This window comes from Halictus rubicundus, chromosome 12, assembly GCF_050948215.1.
Source record: "Halictus rubicundus isolate RS-2024b chromosome 12, iyHalRubi1_principal, whole genome shotgun sequence".
Classification (NCBI taxonomy): domain Eukaryota; kingdom Metazoa; phylum Arthropoda; class Insecta; order Hymenoptera; family Halictidae; genus Halictus; species Halictus rubicundus.
The window spans coordinates 4,498,665-4,520,877 of record NC_135160.1 but is presented as its reverse complement, the minus strand read 5'-3'; the positions used below and the strand labels follow the sequence as shown (position 1 = coordinate 4,520,877).

Genomic DNA, 22,213 nt, shown 5'->3' with positions numbered 1-22,213 from the left:
AACAGTAAAGGTATTTATTACATTGTAAATTAACACGAAATAAACAGTTATAAAATATCTCATTAATGTTACATCCAAATAAAACGATTCAATATCTTACACATATATTATGATTTAAGAACTAAACACTTGATTACGGTTATTTTCATTACGTTTCACGTGTGCGTTAACAATAATAACATACTATATAAATCAACAGGAAGAGATAGACGTTCAACTATAAAGTTCGTTAATTTTGTATACTCCAAGGCAAATCAATCAGTCTTATATAATTCTTAATTAGAACAGAAACAATTGCATTAAATCCGTGAACGTTGAGGATCTTCTTGTAACCACCGATTCGTTACTAATAAAATATATATACATATGTATATATTTAATATATATATATGTAAATTCTACCGTAAAAACGATCCCGATGCATAACACGGTACATCGAAAGAGTTAATGTTTCCAAGTTCATGTAAGAATATATACAACAAGAGAATATGTTTAAAATATACTTTACATTATAGGATGGTACTTTGTATATTTCTAACTGTATATACATCGGATAAGTAGCTAACAGTTTTAACTCTCAGCTGGTATAACAGGGATATTGTAATATAGCATTACTGTGGCCCTACTATAAAGTTAATACGAATATTTTATACCATGGAAAATGTTTGAAAAGTTCCTTCGAGGATGCGAGTGACGAACGAGGTCACTGTAGTCCTAGCAAACCAGCTAAAAGTTAAAACAACAATAGAATATCTGACCACACTTCTGTGCAGCGTGTTAGAAAGATCAACATCTTGTTTACGCTTCAATTCTGTAACGTTACGAAATATAGTAAGATTGCACTTGTTTCATACTATTTATAAATTATCGAATATAGTACATTCAACATGTAACTTGTATATATATATATGTATATATTACATTCTCTTCAGAAATACTGATCTCTCCTTTGCTGGCCTATACATTCTTCACTGTTACTTTTCTGCATTAACACCTACATTCCTGGACGGATAATCGAACTGCTAAGACGTTCCGGTCCGTGTCCTAACTTTATCCTTCAAATAATTCGCCACCTGCGTCTGCGAATGCCTAACTGCCAACTGGAGAGGCGTGACACCCTCCTGGTTGACAAGCAGAGGGTCCGCTCCAGCTCCCACCAGTTGCCTCGCCACTGTCATTTGTCCTGTTAAGGCTGCTGCGTGAAGCGCGCTTTCACCGTTCTAGAATATAACAGGCTGTTACATAACTGAAATTGTTTACTATTTTATGGGTAGCGAAGCTACACCGTCGCTCGTTGGTACATCTAATACAGGGTGTCCATAATATCCTTGTACATTTATGTTCTACGCAATGTTTTCAAATACTTTGTTGTCCTACTGTTCACCCCCAAGAGAAGATAAAGGTTGCACTACAATCCGCCCGGTTGCCTACCTCCCGGCGCAAGGGATGGTAGCAATACAACCACTATCTTATCTTTCCTCTTCCCTGCTGGCTTCTATTTTCGTAAGCCCCAAAATTTCTTCAGAGAGTCTACACTTCGTTTCCGAAGTGGTTAGTGATTGAGATAACCCAGATGTTGACGCTTTATCACTTCCGAAGCGTCCGTTCGTTTATAGACATCTGCCACAAGGAGACACTAACTCGAATCGTTTCGAGCCTATTCTGAAACTTACTGGAAGAATCCCGAGCGATGGACGGTACTTGAGGAGTTCCCCAACCACGGCAGTGTGTCCTTTATGAGCCGCCTTGAAGAGCGGGGTTGCTCCATCCTAGAAAAGAAATCGCAATTAACACTCCTCTCTCTCTCGAGAGAGAGACTCCACGACGGCTATTCTCCCTCGGATCGGCCCGATAACGGAATCCAGATTCCAGCCTGATCCCCGATCATTCCCGAGACTTACGTGTCTGGTGGCATCGACCTTCGCGCCAGCTTTCAGAAGCCTTCTCACGACGTGATCGTGTCCCATTTGTGCTCCTATCCATAAAGGCGTGGCACCGTCTGTTCGAGCCGCGTCCGTCTTCGCCCCGTGTTCCAGGAGAACCTCCAGGATGCGCACGTGGCCGTTCTGCGCCGCGATGAAGAGCGCCGTGGCACCGTCCTGACAAATCGAACAAACTTCAATTAAAAAACCCGTTCATTTAACCAGTCGAAAATTAGCTTTGACGCCAAGGAGACATCAAAATTTCATAACTTTACTCCTTCGTACTTCCGCTAATTTTTGCTGTTTTTTTTTCAGATCTGTGTGACCTTAAACTTCAGTTTTATCTACCGGAACCCAAATAGCAGGATTTTCGATAATGCTTCTGTACCAAATGGAAGCTGAGAAATCATTTTCCACATAATAATTCTAAATGAAATTTATTGGATTTCGTTGCTGAGAGCGTCACTTTTGAGAAGAACCTTGCAGCCGTCTACGGCGAGGGTTTAGAGCCTAGGATTTTCCAAGGGTCCGCAGAAGCCTGACGATTGCGACGCCAGCGATCTTGAGGGAAATCGTGGAATGCGCTAGCGAAGGAGCTTCCAAGTGCAGCTAAGTCAACGATAAAGGAGAGAAAGTGCTAACGCGTGTCTCGAATATCCCTGAAAGGAGCAGCGGGTCCAGGGCGACTCGAACTGGACCCGATCGTCGGGGACCCGTACTTTCACTGGCCGTTCTTGCCACGGAGGTTCGACGAAAAGCCATTCGTCCCGGAGCACCTTCCTTTATTGGACGCCGTTTCCTTCTGACCAGTCAGAGATTGGTAACATCCTGGCAGCGGGGGTACGGCGTTCCACGGAGTCCCGGTGTTCCCCGAACCGTGTCCGGCCAGGAGACATAATACCTATCCATTACAAACCGCAGAAATTCTATAACGGCGATCAACCTGTCCATCTAGCCGCGACAAAAGTCGCGTCGCGGTCACGCGATTTTTCTTCAGCTGATCCGATCGAACTTGTTGACCATCGGCTGGGGATTGTAAAACATTATTTGAACATGCCGCTGGTCGATTTACACCGCGATCAACGGAACAGTTCGCTACAAAGCTGTCTATTAAATATTAGAATAATTTAATTCCCAGAGGAAGTCTGTAAAGAATGTCCTTGCGAGATGTTTTCCCAAGGCCATTACCAGTTTGCTGTGGATTGAAGCACCGTGGACGCCTATTGCGACCATTACCGTGTCTCCTTTGAAAGACGCGTTTACAGATGTCTACGATGGCAAACGCGCGATTGGGATCAACGAGAACGTTGACAAACCGGCGACTAGAATAGCGCGGATCGAACAATGCACCAACTTTTCCACAGGCACAAAGTAAACGATCCCATTCTTCGGAAGATGTCCCGGCATTAGAATAGAATGACACGCGTCCGCGGCATTAGAATAGAAAAAAAGATAGTGACAGCGCGGCAGCGTGAGTTGCTCTCTTTGTCAATCACTTGCGAGCACCGGCGGCGTCACGGTAACCCGTCCCCGCGACACACTTGCGACAACGTGGAACAAATTCGAAAGGTGTATGCGTGACGCGCAATAAAATGTGAAATTCATGGGCCGGTACGGGCCTCGAGGCTCGCGTGCACGCGGAACTCGCCGAGAATGTGACATTTAAATGCCGATTGTGCGCCGCTAATTATTCGGGGGTCGTACCTGGCCGGCATTTAAAGCGACCGAGGCCGTTCCGTTTCGAGTTTTCGACCGAATTATCGGCCCCCGTGGTTTCGGTAATCGGCCGTTGATCTTCCGACAAGGAAACGGGAGAGATTCCTTTCGCAGAACTGGTTTATGTAAACTAATTGCGGCCCCGCGAGAATACCGGAGACTTTTCTGCGATTCTGATGCGACCTCCTCGGTCTAGACTATTATTAATATCCGTTGTAATATCGGATGCTTTTCTTGGCGACACTTGTTCCCAGAAATCTGTTGATACGCCTCTTGTAACGATGCAATCGTGAGGAATTATTGAACAAATTTATTCCTTTATATTTTATACTTCTCTGTTAAAAACAGTTGTAGGTAGCTCTACGAGGAGGATAATTTTAGTGCGTCTCTCCTAGCTGTGTACTGAATTTTATGATTTTCCTGAATTCTTAATTCTTTTCTCTGTGTGTGTGTGTGTGTGTATGAAACTCAGCAGATTTATGCAGACTTTTAAAACTGAGTTTTGTGTTATTTCAGGCATTTTCGCAGGCTCGCGAGTGCTCCTCCGCGATTCAGAGTTCTTTCACATTCGGATTCCAATTAATAGATCCAGCATTCTGCGACCTAGCAAGCACGATTAACTGCAAAAGGATAAGAAGGTCTGTGATAAGCATTCGTGCGAGTATTAATCCAGATTGGCGTCGCTCGGACCGGCCAGGCGGGTAATTGGCTGCATGAAAAGGGCAAGAAACGGCGGTTAATGTCAAAGATAAGGCGTTACCTTCATGTGAGCATTCGGATTGGCGCCTCTCTCGATCAGACCCTCCACCACGTCCAGGTGACCGCACTGGCACGCGACGAAAAGTGGGGTACCGCCGTCCTGCAATCGCGCCAGAAACCGTCTAGTTTCCATTTCGCGGTTCGCCTGTTTGTCATTTTTCGTTTTTGCATCGCGTAACTTACTATGCTGCACGAGTCGACCGCTGCACCGTGTTCCAGAAGAAGCCCGGCGATGTCCATGTAGCCACCCTGGGCGGCGAAGAAGAGCGCCGTGGTGCCGGTCTGGAAACACAACGGCCAATAAAACGCTGCGATCCGCCGGAGAAACGCCAGAAATTTAACGGCGCGGACAGACGTAAAGTCCGACACGGTGTGTTTTATCGCCGCCGCGCGAAAACTAGGGCGGACGAATTTATCGCGCAATTAAATCCTTGCCAAGGAGTCGCGAGACGCGACGCCTATTGCCTCCGGAATCAAACGCGAACACTTTTCCCACCGGTAATTATTTACGCCTTTGTTTGGAGGAGATTGTTTTACACAGCCTTGGTGCGCGCGCGTGTGTGTATGCGTAAAATGATCCGAGCTTATTAGAAGAAACATAAACGCAATCGTTAACGAAGAAGTCACACCGAGGAACACGAACTAATAAACTTTCGATTGTTTTAATCGTTGAAAAGTGAACTGTTATTCGTCTATTATACCAACACGGCCGTTGAGAAATCTATTAGCCGGCTTCCGGCAGGCGAAGCGAGGGTTACACGTTTTAATTAAACGACGAATATGATCGAGCCAACGTCTTTCGTTTCCGTAACTTAATCCGCCGCTTGGTGTGAATTGATCGTAAACAATTAACGCTGCAGGATACATAAAACTTGGAAATTATTCGGTACCAAGGTTAAAATGTTCTTCCCGCCGCTAGTAAAGTAGAAATCGCGCAGGATATCGGTGAAAACCGTGAAACGATGAATGACGATACACATTACAGCCCGCAGTAGTAGATTATCTATTGGCACAACTAAGTGCATCGCTTGCTCTACATTCTATTCGAAATGGACGGCACCGTACGAGGAGCGCGCCAATTAATTCTCATCGTTCAGCGGAGAGGATGCTCCGATGGGAGGCGGGCATCGTCGATTTATAATGAACTTGTTACTTCCTGCCGCAATCCGCTTTCCACCGCACGCTATTTTAATGCGGTACAACAGGCTCGCGTGCCACCCGCGTATTCGAAATTGCCACGAACGACCCGTGAAGTTTGGAAAATTGTTTCGACCGCTCGCCTATCACGTTCGAGAACGCCCATGTTTCAGCCGTTCCCCACGAAACTGCGGAACGTTTACGCCGATTCGGTTACTTCGCGTTCCATTTTATCGGGAAGCCCACGTATTCTTCTAAACGGAAACCTTCCCAGCGAAAAATATTCTCATATAAAGAAACCATTTTTCGCCCATTTTTGTCGGTAACCTGGTCACTCTGCCTTATCGGCATAATCTACGGAGTCTTTGCCCTTGAAACTCGAGGATGACCACTAATGCGAGATCGTGCACCCTCCGCATAGTAAACGGAGAAGAAGGCGGACCCACAGAAGAGCGAGCAGAAATGACGATGAATTGGGCGAAGGCTAGATCGTGGAAACGGCGCATCGCACGGCTTGATCGTCCGAGTCACGAACAAAAGGGACTCGAATAGAAATCCGCGAAACTCGATACGCTGCGGTAACGACCAAAAAGTGCAATCGAACCGGTCGAAAGTCCGTCCGGCGAACGAGGCCAAACAAGCGCGGCCGGGATCAGTGTGTCACGAACGCCCACGCATGATTTTCAAACTGATACCGGGACTCGCGGGGCCGGGGTGTTACGGATGGTTCGCGGCGCCGAGTTTCGCAAGCCGGTCTCCGCGGATCCACGTGAGTCGTTGCACACGCCGGTGGTTGCATATTACGGCAGACGTGCCCCGCCGAAACGCGTTCGGAACACGCGAACGCGACGCAACCCGGCTTGCTGCGCTTCGGCGACCTTGAAACGCAGGGACCACGGTGCGCCGAGGCTACAGGCTGCGCCATCGCGAGCGGTCCCCTATTCAGTAGAGTGGACCTTATTTTTCGACCATCTGAATTTTTTTATGCGACCCCCTAGATCTGTTCCAGATAAAAAAAAATAAGTTCTGCAAAAGAAGAACTCAATTGGACAACAGGAAAGGGTGTCGCAATCGGTTTGAAGTTTGAAAATTTCAGTAATTTCCCTTTAATTTTACATGCAACTCAAATTTTATGTTTTAATGATAAGAGTTACTGTTATAACATAAAAATATCATCTTTTCGTTGTATAATAAGAAATTTTACTTGAAAGTTTCAACAATATTGTCAATATTTTGGTTTATTACATTACGGAGTAGAGCTATGACCGCGCCAAACGGTCGCCAACAGGCCCGAATATTCAACTTTTTAAAAAATTTCAAAATAGTTGGCCTGAAATTAATAAAAATAATTACATCCCGGGAACGCACGACGATTACGTTCTGAAACATATTAATGATATACAAAAAAAAATCGAAATTTTTAAAAATTACACAAAAATGAGTCACCCAAGAGATGACTACAAAGAACTTTTAGAATTAGCAATAATTTTTCTTGGGGGGATTCCTTTGGGTGGCATTTCATTCAAAATGCCTGGCGCATTTCACCATGCGAGGTGGATGGCTAAAATAATATACACTTCAAAAATATTTATTTTTCGAAACGAATTTCCTCTCAACCAGGAAGAGTATAGTAGCATTAGAGATACATGTGTATTTCTAATTAACATTTATATTGAGCCGTGGATTTTGACCCCAATGGCTGCTATGGCGCCACGTGTAGATCTAGAATTCATCAAAAATATAATTCATTACAAAAATGTTAACGAAGAAATAAGCGATGTGGCATTAAAAAAAATTGTGAACCATTTATGGTACTTATCACCGGAGAATGCGGCGCTATTTGATAAAAAAGTTTCAGTAGAAACAAAAAGATCGATGGTGCAAGCACTACAAAATGTAAACAATAATAATAATTATAAGAGATACATGACAACGACTATAGAAATTAAAAATCTTGCGAATTTGGAAATACAACATTTCGTATCATCTGAATCAAATAATTTTTTCAAACGGTTCAATATAAATTCAGATTTTCTTTTAATTGATCCAGCACTATGGGAAACTAATAATAATTATACCGAAGCGATAGGTATTATAACAAAATTAGAAGTTGTGAATGACGTTGCAGAAAGAGCAGTAAAATTAATGAAAGATTATAATTTAACGTTATGCAAAAACGAAGAAGAAAAACAATTCATATTACAAATTGTAACCGATTATAGGGAAAAATACCCAAAAATTGATAAAACAACATTAAGTACAGATTTTTAAAAATTATTTATACTCTTATTATAATTAGGCCTATAAATAAAATATTTAATTATAATTATTTAACTGTCTTTTTCCACTTTTCCTTATATTAATGTGAGATCAAATTTTATATTTAAAAAATAAATATTAAAAATTTTGCTTAAACAAATTCATTAAAGTGACCAGTGGGATTGAAAAAATGTGTACTTTTTCATTTTTCGCAAAATTAAAATTTTTTGCATAAACAAACTCGTTGCGACACGTCTTCCCTTTGTCCGATCGACTTGAAATTTGGAGGGAATTAGTTTTTTACCGAGTAGAACAGATTGCAAGGGTCGCATCAAATGAATTTAAAAAAAAATTTTGCACAAGAGCAACTAAGGTCCACCCTACTATTCAGGGTGCATCCTACTGCCGACGAGTCGCACTTCCTGTTGCCTCTGAAACTTTACGCGTCTATGACAGAAACGAATGGAGGAAACACGAAACAGTGAAAACGTTGTTACACCGTTACCTGAAACGTCTCGGATAATTTGTATCCTTACCGAGACACGACAGTAAGTCATCGAGTTTTAAAACGAATCGCGTGACACGCGTGACGCGCCGCATTGCAATAAAGTGCGAGCTTGCCGAGTTAGAAAATAATACTGCATCCGCGCCGATTATATTTGCTGCAGACGGTGGGCAAAACGGTGTGCAGTTACGTCATTAAAATTTATAATGCGAAGGTATTAAGAAGAAATACGGACGATGCATATGCACATCGAGGTACGCCCGCGGGGCTTAATCATTTCCGAGTTGAATCGGATGAGCATCAACATGAAATTATACTAAGTTAAATTAGTATATGTGCTTCTACAGGAACGGATTTAAGCGATGCTCAAGCTCGTTTCGGAGCTTCTGCACAGGCCGAGATTGTAACAATTTGTTCGCACGCATGGTTGAAAACTTCAGGGGGGTTATATCAGATTGTTTTTTTTTTCCGCGAAAGGTTCCATCGAGGAGAAGTCTGTTTTAGCATACTAGAAGATGTTGCGATAAGAATAGCGGGTTCCAATTAAAAAAATAACCCCGGCGAGAAGACGAGAAACGTATGGTATTCATCACCGCGTAATTTTCGAAACGCTGTCTAGACTATTATACAGCACCGTGTATGGAAAATACTCGTATGTAGGCCACGCTTTTTAGAAACTCCAGAACCACCGGCTAATTAACTGGCGCAAATCGTTCAGCAATTAGCCACCGCCCGCGACTTTAGAGCGTCCCCGGGGACGAGAAACCGGACCGCCAAAACGCTTCGATCGTTTCGATCGCCGTGATCTTTCTTCCAATTAGCCGGCTCGCGTTTTCACCTGTCTGCGGTTCGATCCGCCGTGTCCAATTTCGATAGATCCCCGAACGTTTCGCAATGAGTCGCGCACGATCCGTGGAAACAGAGCGCAAAGAGTTTCTAAAAATAAATATGAAGTACCGCGGATTCGCGTGGTTTTCGAGTAGCCGCGTTGCTATCTTCCATTGTAATCAAGCGAGACAGAGACTCGCTTATCTGTCCGGATGATCGAGCCGTGATCCGTGATCACGGGCGCGACAGACACAAAAGGAACGGATCTCCGCCCCGTTAATCCACGGTTTCCATCGCGACTGCTTTTCATCGGACTCTCTCGACTCTCTTTCTCCGGCCCGGTATAATTGAGCCTCTCTCTACTCGAGAATTCGTCGAGATAAAACGGCCAGACGGCGATCAGCGGCTTGTCCGCTAATAAAAATAATTCTAGAAACTCGTGCCGCGATTGTGCAACGGCTCGGCCAAGACCAGACGGTCCCGGACCCGTCTCGTTTGCGTAATTCGCGCTCTTGTCGGGCGTCATCGCTTCGATTCGATATCCCGAGAACCGGAAAGAAACCTCGCTCTTTCACGGTGGTTGTTAGGCTTTCGTCTCGTTTACATACTGCCCGCTAAAAATAGCAAATCGGGAAGAATAAGCGGCGAATAGTCTCTTGGAATTCTGCCTGGCACGCCTCTTACGTTGCCAGAGCTGTATTGTTTTTTTTTCTGGAAACGCGTTTCATCCTTTGTTCCCCGAATCGAATTGTTTATCATCAAAATGTAACTCCAACCGGTATACAAAGTGAGCTATTTATATTAACTCGCGTTGAACGGAGAATTTATATAAAAACATTTTTGTAAACATTCTTCAGTCACGAAGAATATACGATGACATGGTTTGTTTTAATTGTCCGATAACACAATAATGTGCTTGCTTCAATCCAGTTGTCTGATAACATAACAATAATGTGCTTGTTTCGATGTAATTATCTGATAATGTAATACCATGTTGTTTTCTATATTATTATCTATACTTCGTCGTTTATACATAGCATTGATCCAAAAGAAATAAACCTGTTTGTGTTGAAGTTGTACATTCAAATTTATTAACCCTTTGCACTCGAATGGTGACTCTGATGCGCCACTAAAAATTGTTGTGGCATTATTTCAAAGAAATTACAAAAAATATTATAAAATTTGTATTTAATAGATTACCAAACGTTTAAATGTTATATGTGGAAATCGGATTAGTTTCGTACGAATAAAATAAAAATATTCCAAGACGGAAGAAAGTTTTAGAATTAAAATAGCGCCGAGTGCAAAGGGTTAAAGAAAAATGCATTATTGCAGCTTCATATAATTAAAATGACGCATATTTGCACACGGTTGAATACGTTTTCTTTCATAGTTTAATCTGTGAACTGTTCATCTACTGCTACTGCTGTTTGAAAAATCTCTTGGCGACTGTAAGGCGCCACTAAAAATTGCTGTATCGTTATTCAAAATATTTTTTACATTACTAAAGTTTGTACGTAATATTTGTAACATTTCCATATGTACAACATAGAAATAAATACATACAAGGGAAATATTCTAGGTCATAAGAAATGTTTCATTTTCGAGTTAAAATAGCTTCGGGTGCAAAGGGCTAATACAGCCCCAACACCGTAGCTATCGACCCGCCCTTTCTAAAAGGGCGATGTCAACGTGGCAAAATTGTTTTGAATGGTTGGTGTTGTTGCGAAACAAAGACCGAGGAGAAAGGAAACCCGTGGGCCGTTGATTCCAATGGGACCGATGACTCAATTAACGAATCCCGCGGCTCTTAATGGAAGTCTCGGCCGGATGTCGCCAGAAAATCGTCCGCAGACATCTTGTACGCGGATTTGCATACAATACCATGACTCTCGATGGCACGGGACACCGAGGAGACGGCGAGCAGCACCGCGCCGTGCTCGGCGATAAATCCTCGACGGAGCCACTTAAAAAGGTCTACTCGACCGCTTCCTGGTGCTCGATGCCGCCCATGCTTTTTCTGACCCTGCTTTGTAACCGGATAAAAGTGGCCCCTCTCTGCCGCGTCGTTTCTAATCGCGAGAAACTCGCGAAACCGCGCCCTTGTTCCACGGAATTCTCGGCCGAGGCCCGGCCTATCGGGGCGATATCGCGCGATGGAAATCGGCCGCCCGATAAATACACACGCCGAGGCGTTATCACTCCGTTTTCACCGCGCCAACGCGGATGTGAAACGACGTTTGCTCGACGACTATGAATATTTAATAAAAACGGAACGCCGAGATAATTGGCAGGCTCGAGCCACGATAGCCCGGCAAACGCTTCCTTGTCTTTCGGAGCAAAGAAACGGCTCGGAGATTAATAGATACGCGGACGGCAAGAAGAGGTTGCAAGGTAGATAGTGAAAGGTAACGCTCGATGAGCCTGAAACCGGCTGCTATTTATTCCAGCGCAGCGGTTCTTACGGAGGTTGTTTGTCACTTCGGAACGTCGAAGTCGGAAGATTATCTCGAGTGACTTACGATGTGCTGCAACGCCAGCGATTTAGTAATGCGTGGAAGAGTTAGTCATTTCCGGTAGAAAATATCAATAGGTTCCTTAAACCCTCGACAGAATTTTCGATTCCGCTTTGCAGCTCAGCGTGGGAAAGTAGGAATTTTCGGAAATTCTAGCTTTCCCAAGTGCGTAGGCGGTCGAGGTCGAAGGAGCGGTCGTGAAGGTGACACGTCCGAGAGATCGTTAAATTGGGGGAAAATTCTCAAGTTCCTCAAGGGTACGGAGAAAGTTTCTTCCCCCCAAAATGCGCATCTCGATGACGTCAGTGTCAAGGACTTTCCAATGCCAGGGTTCTGGCAATCACTTTTACGACCAATCGTTCGATTTCCCCGTCCGCTACAGATTTTCGAAGTCCTTTTTGAATCGAATGACTTTTTTCCCCGCCACTTCGACAGCGTATTAATCTTGAAGAGGGTGTCCCCGATTCGGAATGAAAATAGTTGGAGAAACAATGGACGGAATCCGTGCGAATTCGCGAATCTGCAACATATGGGTGGTCGCGATACGGTGTTTCCAACGAGTGGGTAACGGGGTTGCGAGGACGCGGGCGGTTGCGCGCGTGCTAACGCGAGATTCATTCATTCTCCGGAGTTCATTCATGGGCCGGGTATACTACGCGCGGTCAGGACTTACCAGCCTTCTGGCATTAGGATCCGCCCCTTGTTGCAGCAATTCGGTGACTGCCTCAATGTGCCCTCCGGCGGCGGCCAGTATTAAAGGAGTTGTTCCATCCTGAAAGGGAAAAAACAGGTCAACGAACCGAGCCTCGAAGCCAGGTTAAAATCGATGCCCGATCGCGTCCGTAACGTTGCAACGAGCAGGTCACCCACCGCGAAACTAGGATTCTGGACTCTAAGTTTCCATAAAAAAACCCTACGAAAAAAAATGTTTTCTGAACCTACTTTGCTTCGTTCTTTAGCTAGAGGACCTTCCTGTAGGTCCCCGATTGAACAGTTGTTTAAAAAGACATCGGTAATTCAGTCTTGTCGAACAATTTTGAATCTTCTCTTCGACAGAGTGCAGCTGGAATACGCTCTTGGCCATACCAGCCATGTTGCAAGTCTTAAATAATAGAAGTGGAGCAAGGCCACTGCGATGTCCGCCAGCACACTTTACATTTACGTAACATTTTTCTAACTCACATTTGAAGTCGTAATAAATAAATAAGGGTGCGAGTTTGCTGAAACAAATTCGAGCCACATAGCCGGATTAATAATAATCGAATCCATTAAATCTGCTCCGAATTTCCCGCAGCTTCGATGGCATCGTGAGAAGAGGAGTCGACGAGATGGCTTCTTATTGATTTTAAGCGATCCTAGTTTCGCGCGGGGGTCGTTAAGCGTTGCAATTAGCCGCCGTAAATCTGTCGCGTAATCCGGTCGATCTCGGACAATGGGATCGGCGTCTCCGTTGAATACCGTCGCTGTCTTCCCTTTCATAATTCGGTGGAATCACGTCATCGCTGCATCCGCGGTTTCCACGTAATCACAGGGCAATTGTTGGGCGGGTCCCTGAATCGTCGCAATTACCCGACTCGGTCCATACAAACGGACACCAGGCTGCTTAACGGCGTGATTAATACGCGCGATCGTTTTCGAATTACCGGTAGGTAAGCGCCGCCGGGGGGGAAGAGGCTGTTTGCTCTAAAAATAACCGGCAGTTGGGTCAATCGAATTCGAAATTGCCTTCGAACGCTGCTGTCCACGCGCGGCGCCGAAGTGGAGCAACGCGTGTTTCCACGGTGATCTAATGAACCACTTTCGCGACGAGAAGCAACGAGCTACCCGAGCTACCCGAGCTACCCGTTCTGTCAGCGTCGCGGCAGTTTGCATAATGAGCCGATTGACCCCCGAGGAGATCGGCGCCTCGTAAATCATTCCTCAGGGTGTGCGGGACCCCGCGGTGATACGTGGGTGAGGACACCGCTCTCCTCCGGAGCTGATCGTCCGAGAGCCCACAACGGTATTCACCTCGGAAAAATAAAAAGATCCTTGCAAACTCTTTTTTTTTTTCAAGAAACCGTTAAACCGTTCATCTCGAAACTATCAGTACAGCGTAACTGATGTTCGAGGAACATGTACCATTCTTTTTTGTCGAGTGCTGTTGAGTTAACAGTGATACACCCCAGTGAAAGCTCGCGGGTACATCCGAGTAATCGAATCATGGAGAAATCACCCGTGAAACCATAAGGTCTCCAGATATCGATTAGGACCAAGTGTCCGCGAGGTGTGCGGAGATCAAACTGCCAGTGAGACTAGCCGCAGACACCGGAATATCCAGTATATCAAGTGGTTGCGAAACGTTGTAAAGCCGAACACGTATCCGGGTTCTGATAAGATATTTGAATGGCTGCCAGGTGCCAAGAAAAGCACCACTTAACACGCTAGCTACCCTGGCATTCAAAAGACGCTCGAATAAACGTCGGGTCGCCGCGCGGGACACTTGGACAGTCGAGTACCCAACCTTGAACTTTCGTCGGGTTTCAGGATGGCGCCGACGAGTATGAGACCAGACGGAGCGAATTCGCAGAGAAGAGATCGTTTGCAGTAATCGTCGTGAATGTACAGCGTCGTGCGATTTTTATACCTTGTCCTTGCAGTCGACGTGGACCCGTCCTGAATCCAGAAGGACCCGAAGACGTTTAGCGTCGCCGCGAGCTGCGGCCAAGTGCAGCTCCACGTCCCACGGCGACTCTTTCTGAAAGGAAACACAACGAACATGAACACGAGAAGCTAAGACAGACAGTCGTTAACGGATTAAGGTTCTCCTAGTTTATAGCACTCCGGCCACCGGAAATCTATTAACCCCTTGTCGCGCGATTTTTCCCCACGGCCGAAATAATTAGAACCTCTTTGACTTTAACCTTCCGTATGCTACGCCGCACAGTGGGCAATTTGGACAAAATCGGATTCAAAATCAAGGAACTTTCGATAGGAATGAGGTAGAGCGATGAAATTTTTTTTAAAATGAAAGCTGCAACTATGTAGAATATGGGAAAAAATAGAAAGATTATTACCATCCAATCATTTCAACGAAAAATGACTTCATTAGTTTTTGTCACAAAAATCTATTTTTTACAACATCCTGAGGTCGTAGACAAATTTTGAGACCAGATATAAAATCAGCGTGAGAAAATCTATGGGAAATGATGTATAGCATATTAAAAAAAATTTTTCCGCGCGTGGTATTGGAAAAACTAAAATTTTCTTGAACTTGTGCACGTTTAACGAATTTTCTCGAGGTTAAAAAACGTTCAACATTCCTATCGAAAGTTCCTTGATTTTGAATCCGATTTTGTCCAAATTGCCCACTTTGCGCCGGAGCCATTAATGATAAGCTCGAGCGACCGTCGATATGTACAATTTTATTCCGATATAAGGCGACGCTTTTTTCTTCCTCTTCTTCATCCGAAATACGACGAAAGCCGAACTCCCTTCTTCTATAGTGGACGACAAAGAGGTTCTAATCAGTGTAGCTGTAAGACAAATCGCAAGGGGTTAGATATTGATTGCAAAACTATAAAATTTAATTTCAGTCCTAAAGAAAGGATTAAAATTGGTATTCAGTGGATTCTCAACGATTGCGCTGTAACTATAAAAGAGCTTAGCGGTCCCTAGAGTAGTTTCCGATAAAATTGTAGGAGGCATGCAAGGTCGTAAATAGAGTGCATCCACGCACTCGACTGCTATCGATTTAGCAATGATCATCAAGCAAGGTGGACGAACTGCGCCCGACCATAACTGAAATTTTTTTTTTCGCGAAATTACCCGGCAGCCTCGCGATTTCACCCGTTCACGCGAATTCCTTTTTTTTCCTCGTTTCTTCTTTTTCTTCGTTTCCGATAGACTGGTCTTTCGAGCGCACTACTAACTATCGACGGAACTAATTGTAACCGCGCGCCGCACCGTGATCGAGGAACATGTGAAGTGTAAATGTAAATCCGCGGTCTTGCAAACGAGCGTGCACTCTGTTTCAAAGTGCGTGCTCTCTTTCAATTAAATCGAACGTGTATCCAGAGCCACGACCTTGATCCGCACTTGGAGCGTGTCGAGTTACGATACAATCACGGAGAAAATGAAAAACTTAGATCCGGATCTGGAACATAAAATGGGTGAATTTCGAACGGAAAGTCGCGGACGAAGATTCGTTTAAAAAAGAAGGAACGGACTTTCTTTTCTTTATTCGTAGCATAAAATCGCAAAGCAGTCGTCGGAGTGCAATGTCCCGCTTTTTGTTCCAGCGACGCGTGTTTGTAGGTCGTCGCGCCTCCAACGCGATCGATGCGTCGACAAAACAACTGAATCTCGTACGATCTCAATTATCATTCATAATCTACGATCGGTTATGCATTGGCCCCTACGTGCGCAGATTATTTGCTGATCAAGGTCACTCAGAACCTACCCTGCCACGTAACTCGTGCTCCCCACCTTTTGTCCCTTCGGTCCGCCCACATTGAAAATTAGTAGGGTAAGGGCCCAGTTACTGTGGTGGTACCAATTACTGTGGCTATATTAATTACACTTATTTTTGAGGCATAATGAATATTAAAAATCTCTTTTTTAATAATCGTTATGCTTTAACAATAAGTGTAATTAATATAGGTACAGTAATTGGCACCTCCACAGTAATTGGCTCCGTTACCCTACATATAACGAACGTGTAAATCAGTCACTATATCTATCGCAATGTCACGATTGACCGATAGTATGACCCAATAGGTTAACCACCGAATTGACTCGTGTTCGATTTCAGTTATCGGACGGATTGAATTCAAATTTTATCATTCCCGCCTTTCTAATCCGTACGATTCAGTTCACGTCGACGGTCTACAAAGTCGAACAGGTTAGCATCAATATGCGCGATAATGCATGGAACATTGTGAGATCAACAGGACAAGGTTATTGAAAATTTATTAGCTTGAATGACATCAGTCCTGCTAAGTTTCCCTGATCCCACCTGGTTCCGTGTCACAGGCGTGAAAACGCCACGTAACCGGCCACGGTCAACGGCGTTTTTCATTAATTATCTTATGAGCGCTAACACTTGCTAGCGTGGCGTGAACAAACGCTACTATACTTCGGAAAACGCATTCTTTTTTTTTTTTTTTTAATTTGAACTATTATGACCATCGGATGAAACTCGGACCCCTTCTATCAAAAAATAGACTACCGTAGCTAACTCCTTTAGAACTAGAAAAACTTGAAGTAATACAAAGTAACGGATGTTAGCTGAAAAAAATGATGTTGGTTCAAGATTTCACGATCAAGATTTCCTGAACATGTGACCCATGTTCGTGAAAGGGTTCATGTCACTTCTACTTTGTAGAATTGCACCGAAGCGTATGTAAATTAAAATAGATTCATGGAATATTTACTTAAGAACTAAATTGTACATTTTCCTGTGTTATTTTTATCGCAGGAAATCATTCAGATTGTACCACAATCAGGTTGTATGTGTATTGATATATGAATATACGATTAAAAACGTGGTCACGAGAAGCGGTGCTGATTGGTTTTTAAAGTTACCTTCATAGACATGATCGAGGTGCACGTGTAACGTGGTCTCACAGGATCAGAGTCGTCTTCTCACGATGGAGATGTATAGTACACTTAATGTTAATGTTGTAATTGCATCGCAGTGCATCGGGCATGCTTACGCTCGCATGTCGCGTGTCACCTACGATAGCAACATGTTTCTTCCGAAAAACAGGTGCTCTGACATCGGATGACACTGTACTATCACAGGCTGCGTTGAAACGCGCGTGAACACTAACACGTTCCCTCGTGTTTACGAAACGCGAAGCTACAACATCGTAGCATCGTGATTTACCGGATGACTTCAAGTCACCGAATGCCCGATGAAACTGCTCGGCCCTGGTATAGACGAAGTCTGTCTCCATTGTCGTCCGCTTGGCGGTGCCACCTGCCGACCTCCTTTTCTCACATTGTTATTGATAAAATGGTTAATAATTTTTGAACGGCAGCTTCAATGCAAACTACCGATACCGTTAGGAAAATGAAACGTGCACAGCATTTGTCACCTGTAGCTTTTAATTCTTAGTGTACTACTTTTAGAAATGGATAAAATAGTTGTAGACTCTAATATTTTAAAATACTAAATTCTGGCGAAAATTATTTCTTCTATAAAATTGAATGGTGTGATATGTAGCGTAATCTATGGCAAAAGATGATTTGTTATAGTTCTAAATGATTCTACCTGAGTTAATAATAACGCAGACAGTAAAAAAACGGCGAAAATCTAAATTTAGCGCCATTTTACGATGTGGCAAAACGGATAAACTGGAAGGCAATATTACCGATGGTTGATATTCCCTTTACAAACCACTGGTGGCGCCATTTGTAACTGATGACACAGACGAGGTATAAGAGTAGACCACCGACGAGATATTTAGAAAGACTGCGAGCCTCAAAGTAGTTTTAGTGTCCCCGGTATAGTGTAAAAGAGGCTCTTCTATTTAGACAGTTCTAATACAGGCTAAAAAGTTGATGCAGGTTCTGTTCCAGGCTAAAAAGATGATGCAGGTTTTGTTCCAGGCTAAAAAGATGATGCAGAAAAGTGGGGACTCTAAAACCCCAAGCGTGAGCACTCTCATTTCCTCTCTGGATGTGACACAAAAATGGCAATGGGGCTCTAGAGCCCCGTGGTCGTGAGACAAAAAAATACATTGGGCGATTGGTCTACTTCTATACCTCGTTTGTGGCATCACAGACGTCTGTGTCCAAACTAAAGTTGATGTAGAATCTGATCCAGGCTAAAAACGAGACTAGATTGGCAACTACATATATAGAGTCTGTGATTGGCAACAGCTGTAGAAGATTGAGTAAGTAGAAAATGTATACATGTTTTGATTAACAGCAATTTGGCGGCAAGTGCGTTTACAGTTGGTTCCTCCAGTATTTCATCAATATTCGACATGATAGAATTTACACAAGCTATGGAGAAAGTTACTCTAAGTCCAACAATGTCAGCAAAATTGAAAAATCGAGAGAATGCGAAAAAAATCAAACACGGATCGCCGAAATTACAAGAAGTTCTCCGAGAGGTTACGTACCAAAATTGTGTTTTGTACTTCAAATTCGTATGTAACAATTTTCAATGAGAAATTGGTAATAATAAAATACAATTATAGAGATGTCGACAGAGAATGCGAGAGAAGAGAGGCCAACTGTTCAACAGGAGCAGATTTGGTTTGGAAATCAATTCAGAAGACGTGCGAGGCACGTTATCTGAAATCGTACGAAAAGAATTGTTCACCATCGTGACTACCAATGTAGATCCAATTGTGAATCCTTTTTCACGCGTTGTTAGCGAGCCTCTTGATCTGGAAGAGGCAATTGAACTCGAAAATGAGATACTGAATGAGGAAGGTAGGTTTATTTGGTGTTGTTTACTAATTCGTAATTAACCAGTAATGATAAAAATTGCTAAAAAATCCTGTCATTATTCGAAATCTCTCTACGTAATATTTGCAGAACAATGGATTCTAGAAGAATACGAGAAAATGTCCCAGGAAGAACTGGAGTTATTAGCATTAGTTGCGGACCAAGAAGTTGACGAAGTTATATGTCCTCTGTGTCAGACATCTAATCTCACGGAAGAAGCAAGACAAGTAACTTGTAAGCCCTGTGCCTTTAAATTGAGCAATGTAAACTTAAAAGAGATAGGGTATTTAATAAATAAGTCTGTGAATAGCCACTCTGCAATATGCGCAGAGTCACCAGGCTTCATGCCGCTAAGTGAGAACAGTATTAAACGCTTGTGTTTATTTTGCGATAAGTGCTCAACATTGACACCCATAGTCAAAATTGAATGATGTAGGTAGTATAAAGTTATAGGTAGTATAAGCTAATTTGATATACTCGTGAGAGTGTTGTCTAATATAAATTATTACCAGACTAAATGAACAAGTGGCTAAATTATTAATTTATTATAAATTAAGACAGACTTTGGACATATCTAACTATGGACATATGTATGTCTATGAGATGGAATAGGTTTTATTAAGTGTTTCGTTCCGATCAAACTGTAAAAATAGAAAACAATAACTCCTAATGCTAGGCAACATAGGAAAATGACAGGGTGTGATGTAAATTTTCAATTCCTTTATGAAAGTAAACATTTGAATAACTAACAAATGTTTACACGGTTATATGATACATATTGTACAAAAAGAAACATCCCTTCGTTGATTTATTTATATTATTTATCACTTAGACAATACACAATGAAAAATTGTAAGTAGAAGACATCTGTATATTGTAAACGTTAACGGTCCTTTAAAGTGCTCACTAAATACAAATTTTTTATTTTAATAGTTATTACAAGGAACAGCCGAGAGGATTTCTTCGAGATTGTTTAGAGCTCTCAGTATTTAGTTATGTACAATTATGTAAAAACAAGAGCTTTACAATATCCAGAAGTCTTTTTTATAGCTTAAAATCTAATAATTGAAATCTTTATAAATGATTTGTACATTATCACATGAAATTTCGCGTTAAAAACTTCATATTCCATAACATTATTAGTATATAACATACTTTTAATTTGTGAGCAACCCATTGTTTTTCATCTGCAGTAAAATCGATTTATCCACAATGTAAATTGTTCGTTCTCCCATAATTGTTACTATGCAGGTGTCAACATTTTTATATTTCTTTTAACGGGATAGGTTGTCATCGAAAATATTATATAACATTATTCAATTTGTAACTGTACTTTTTTTTCTACAATAAAAGGCATATTTTTCGTCTCCAGTCTCCTATTACCACATGCTTTCAAAATGGCACCGGTTTTATTTAGGTACTTTGAAATGTGTTCACATTTGCTGTAATACAAAAAAAAAAAAAGAAAATATTCTTCTGAACAATCATATACATCGTAGGACGTAAATAACGCTTTATTCGTCAATTTCGGTAAAAGAATATTCAAAGATACGAAATCTTTCGAAACAAACTTCGATTACTATTAACATATACCGACAACGTAATATATCGTCGGGTCCGCAATATATTTGTTTTTTTTTTTACAAGTGTCTCCGTCTTAAAAGTAAAAACAAACGTTACTTAATGAGAAATAGAACAATTCCAAGAAACAATAATTTCTCCTTTCGTTTCTACAATAACGCAACGTCACAAAGTTTAACGTTCTCGTCGTTGCCGAAAAACAAGCTTAGTAAAAATATAATGGAATGGTTTGCTCTACACAATTTTTTTTCTTTTCTCCGCATCTTTTCTTTTTTTGTTCTTTTCGATGTCACTTACGCATGTAGGCAAGTACTACAATGAGTTTCGATGAATCGGTGAAAGTAAAACGAAGAGTTCGTTATCGCAAATTACCTCGTAACATACAGTTTTCCGGATGAACCTAAATAAGACGATGTACACAATCATGTAATAAATATAAATGTACTTGCAGTTTGTAAATCAATGCGATAACACATTTTTTTGCAGAAACAAGATATTTAAAAAAAAATCTCAACGTGTTACAAATTCGCAACAGTCTGTATCGGTTCCACGGTTCGAATTCATACATCGTTTCTATTTACACGCACTTTTTTTACCCCTACGAATTGGTGTTACAAATTTCTCGATCACAAATTTTGACGGGAACAAGGGGCGAGGGGGAAGGGGAGCGAAAAATTGCACTTGAGTGGTTACTCCGTTGCTCAACCGCGATCGTTGGCAAAATGGGGGAACCCGAGAGTGTCTACTGTAAAAAAGAGAATGACCGTTTCAAGAATTCTTATCACGTACCTGATCCTTCCTAAATTGGCTTAAACTACGGTAACTTTCGTGCACGCAAACACGTTTTCCGCGGCGGATTCGCGTATTGGTCACTGAGTGGATCGTCGCCGTTCTGTACGATTTACTGCTGCGAGTGCTTCTTCGGGCAGACGACCAGGGTCTGACAGAATATCGGTGGCAGTACACAGATACCTCAGGGAATTCAGAACAGCTGCAACGAAAACAGTAGTCTCAGTAGTCAATGCAGAAACAAAGAATGACATATAAACATTTGATGGACACGAACCTGGTCTGAGATCGACGAGCGAGCAATGCTGCTCAACCCATAATATTGTACTTCTGTATAGATCCTCGATACTCGCCGTTGATACCGAAGTATTGAAAGAAATCATCAAAGGCTCAAGCAATATACTGAACTAAGAACATTCGTCAAGAAATCTACCGTACAATATCTGTTACACCTGTAGTCGGTTCAACACTTTACCTACCGGCAGTTATTTAATAGTTACATCGAAATAAAAGATTTAAAGGACTTTTTAAGCAATTTTAAGGCTGACTTCCGGTAGGTAAGGTGTTAGGCCCTCCCCGTCTTCTTCAATAGGCGTAATTCTCTTTGAAAAGGATACAATCCAAAATTTCCAATTTTCCCGCGTACGCGTGCGCACGTACTCGTCGAACATCTCCTTCATTTTGCTAGTTCTGTGTCTAGAAATCGGAGCACCCGTTGCAGGAAGCATAGACTGGCAATTACTGAAACACAATGTAAC

The 22,213-nt window shown here is 42.5% G+C and overlaps 3 protein-coding genes across 11 annotated transcripts in view; 1 reads left to right on the top strand and 2 right to left on the bottom strand.

The window, feature by feature from the left end:
* Nucleotides 1-42: 42 nt before the first annotated feature.
* LOC143359949 (uncharacterized) lies at nt 43-17,532 on the bottom strand. Of its 2 annotated transcripts, XM_076798382.1 has the most exons (8): nt 17,208-17,532; nt 14,269-14,379; nt 12,316-12,414; nt 4,581-4,679; nt 4,399-4,497; nt 1,902-2,099; nt 1,674-1,769; nt 43-1,220 (listed from the first exon to the last, which is right to left on the bottom strand). In XM_076798382.1, the coding sequence occupies exons 1-8, from the start codon at nt 17,217-17,219 to the stop codon at nt 1,023-1,025; spliced, it is 912 nt and encodes a 303-aa protein (XP_076654497.1). In that variant the 5' UTR covers nt 17,220-17,532; the 3' UTR covers nt 43-1,022. The 2 variants fall into 2 exon arrangements, with proteins under 2 accessions (XP_076654497.1, XP_076654498.1); XM_076798383.1 differs by lacking the exon at nt 12,316-12,414.
* Nucleotides 17,533-18,318: 786 nt separating this feature from the next.
* Nucleotides 18,319-20,554, top strand: LOC143359952 (RPA-interacting protein). 2 transcript variants are annotated; one of them, XM_076798386.1, is made up of 4 exons: nt 18,319-18,523; nt 18,598-18,745; nt 18,833-19,070; nt 19,176-20,554. In XM_076798386.1, the coding sequence occupies exons 2-4, from the start codon at nt 18,617-18,619 to the stop codon at nt 19,514-19,516; spliced, it is 708 nt and encodes a 235-aa protein (XP_076654501.1). In that variant the 5' UTR covers nt 18,319-18,523; nt 18,598-18,616; the 3' UTR covers nt 19,517-20,554. The 2 variants fall into 2 exon arrangements, with proteins under 2 accessions (XP_076654501.1, XP_076654500.1); XM_076798385.1 differs by lacking the exon at nt 18,319-18,523 and having other exon boundaries at nt 18,530-18,745.
* Nucleotides 20,555-20,574: 20 nt separating this feature from the next.
* The window catches only part of Mondo (MLX interacting protein mondo), a 28,850-nt gene continuing 27,211 nt past the window's right edge, over nt 20,575-22,213 (bottom strand). For all 7 annotated transcript variants that reach the window (XM_076798358.1, XM_076798360.1, XM_076798362.1 and 4 more), the window contains 3 exons: nt 22,073-22,196; nt 21,733-21,862; nt 20,575-21,657 (listed from right to left, as the gene is read on the bottom strand). In XM_076798358.1, coding sequence (XP_076654473.1) covers nt 21,536-21,657; nt 21,733-21,862; nt 22,073-22,196 — 376 coding nt within the window. In that variant the 3' untranslated portion in view covers nt 20,575-21,535. The remainder of the gene's footprint in view (nt 21,658-21,732; nt 21,863-22,072; nt 22,197-22,213) is intronic.

Coding starts and splice junctions, on each gene's coding strand:
- LOC143359952 (XM_076798386.1), top strand. CDS start 18,617: ATGATAGAATTTACACAAGCTATGGAGAAAGTTACTCTAAGTCCAACA. Junction 18,746..18,832: donor TACAAGAAGTTCTCCGAGAG/GTTACGTACCAA, acceptor ATACAATTATAG/AGATGTCGACAGAGAATGCG. Junction 19,071..19,175: donor TGAGATACTGAATGAGGAAG/GTAGGTTTATTT, acceptor TAATATTTGCAG/AACAATGGATTCTAGAAGAA.
- LOC143359949 (XM_076798382.1), bottom strand. Junction 4,680..12,315: donor ATCCTAATGCCAGAAGGCTG/GTAAGTCCTGAC, acceptor TTGTGTTTCCAG/ACCGGCACCACGGCGCTCTT. Junction 1,770..1,901: donor AGGTCGATGCCACCAGACAC/GTAAGTCTCGGG, acceptor TTTCTTTTCTAG/GATGGAGCAACCCCGCTCTT.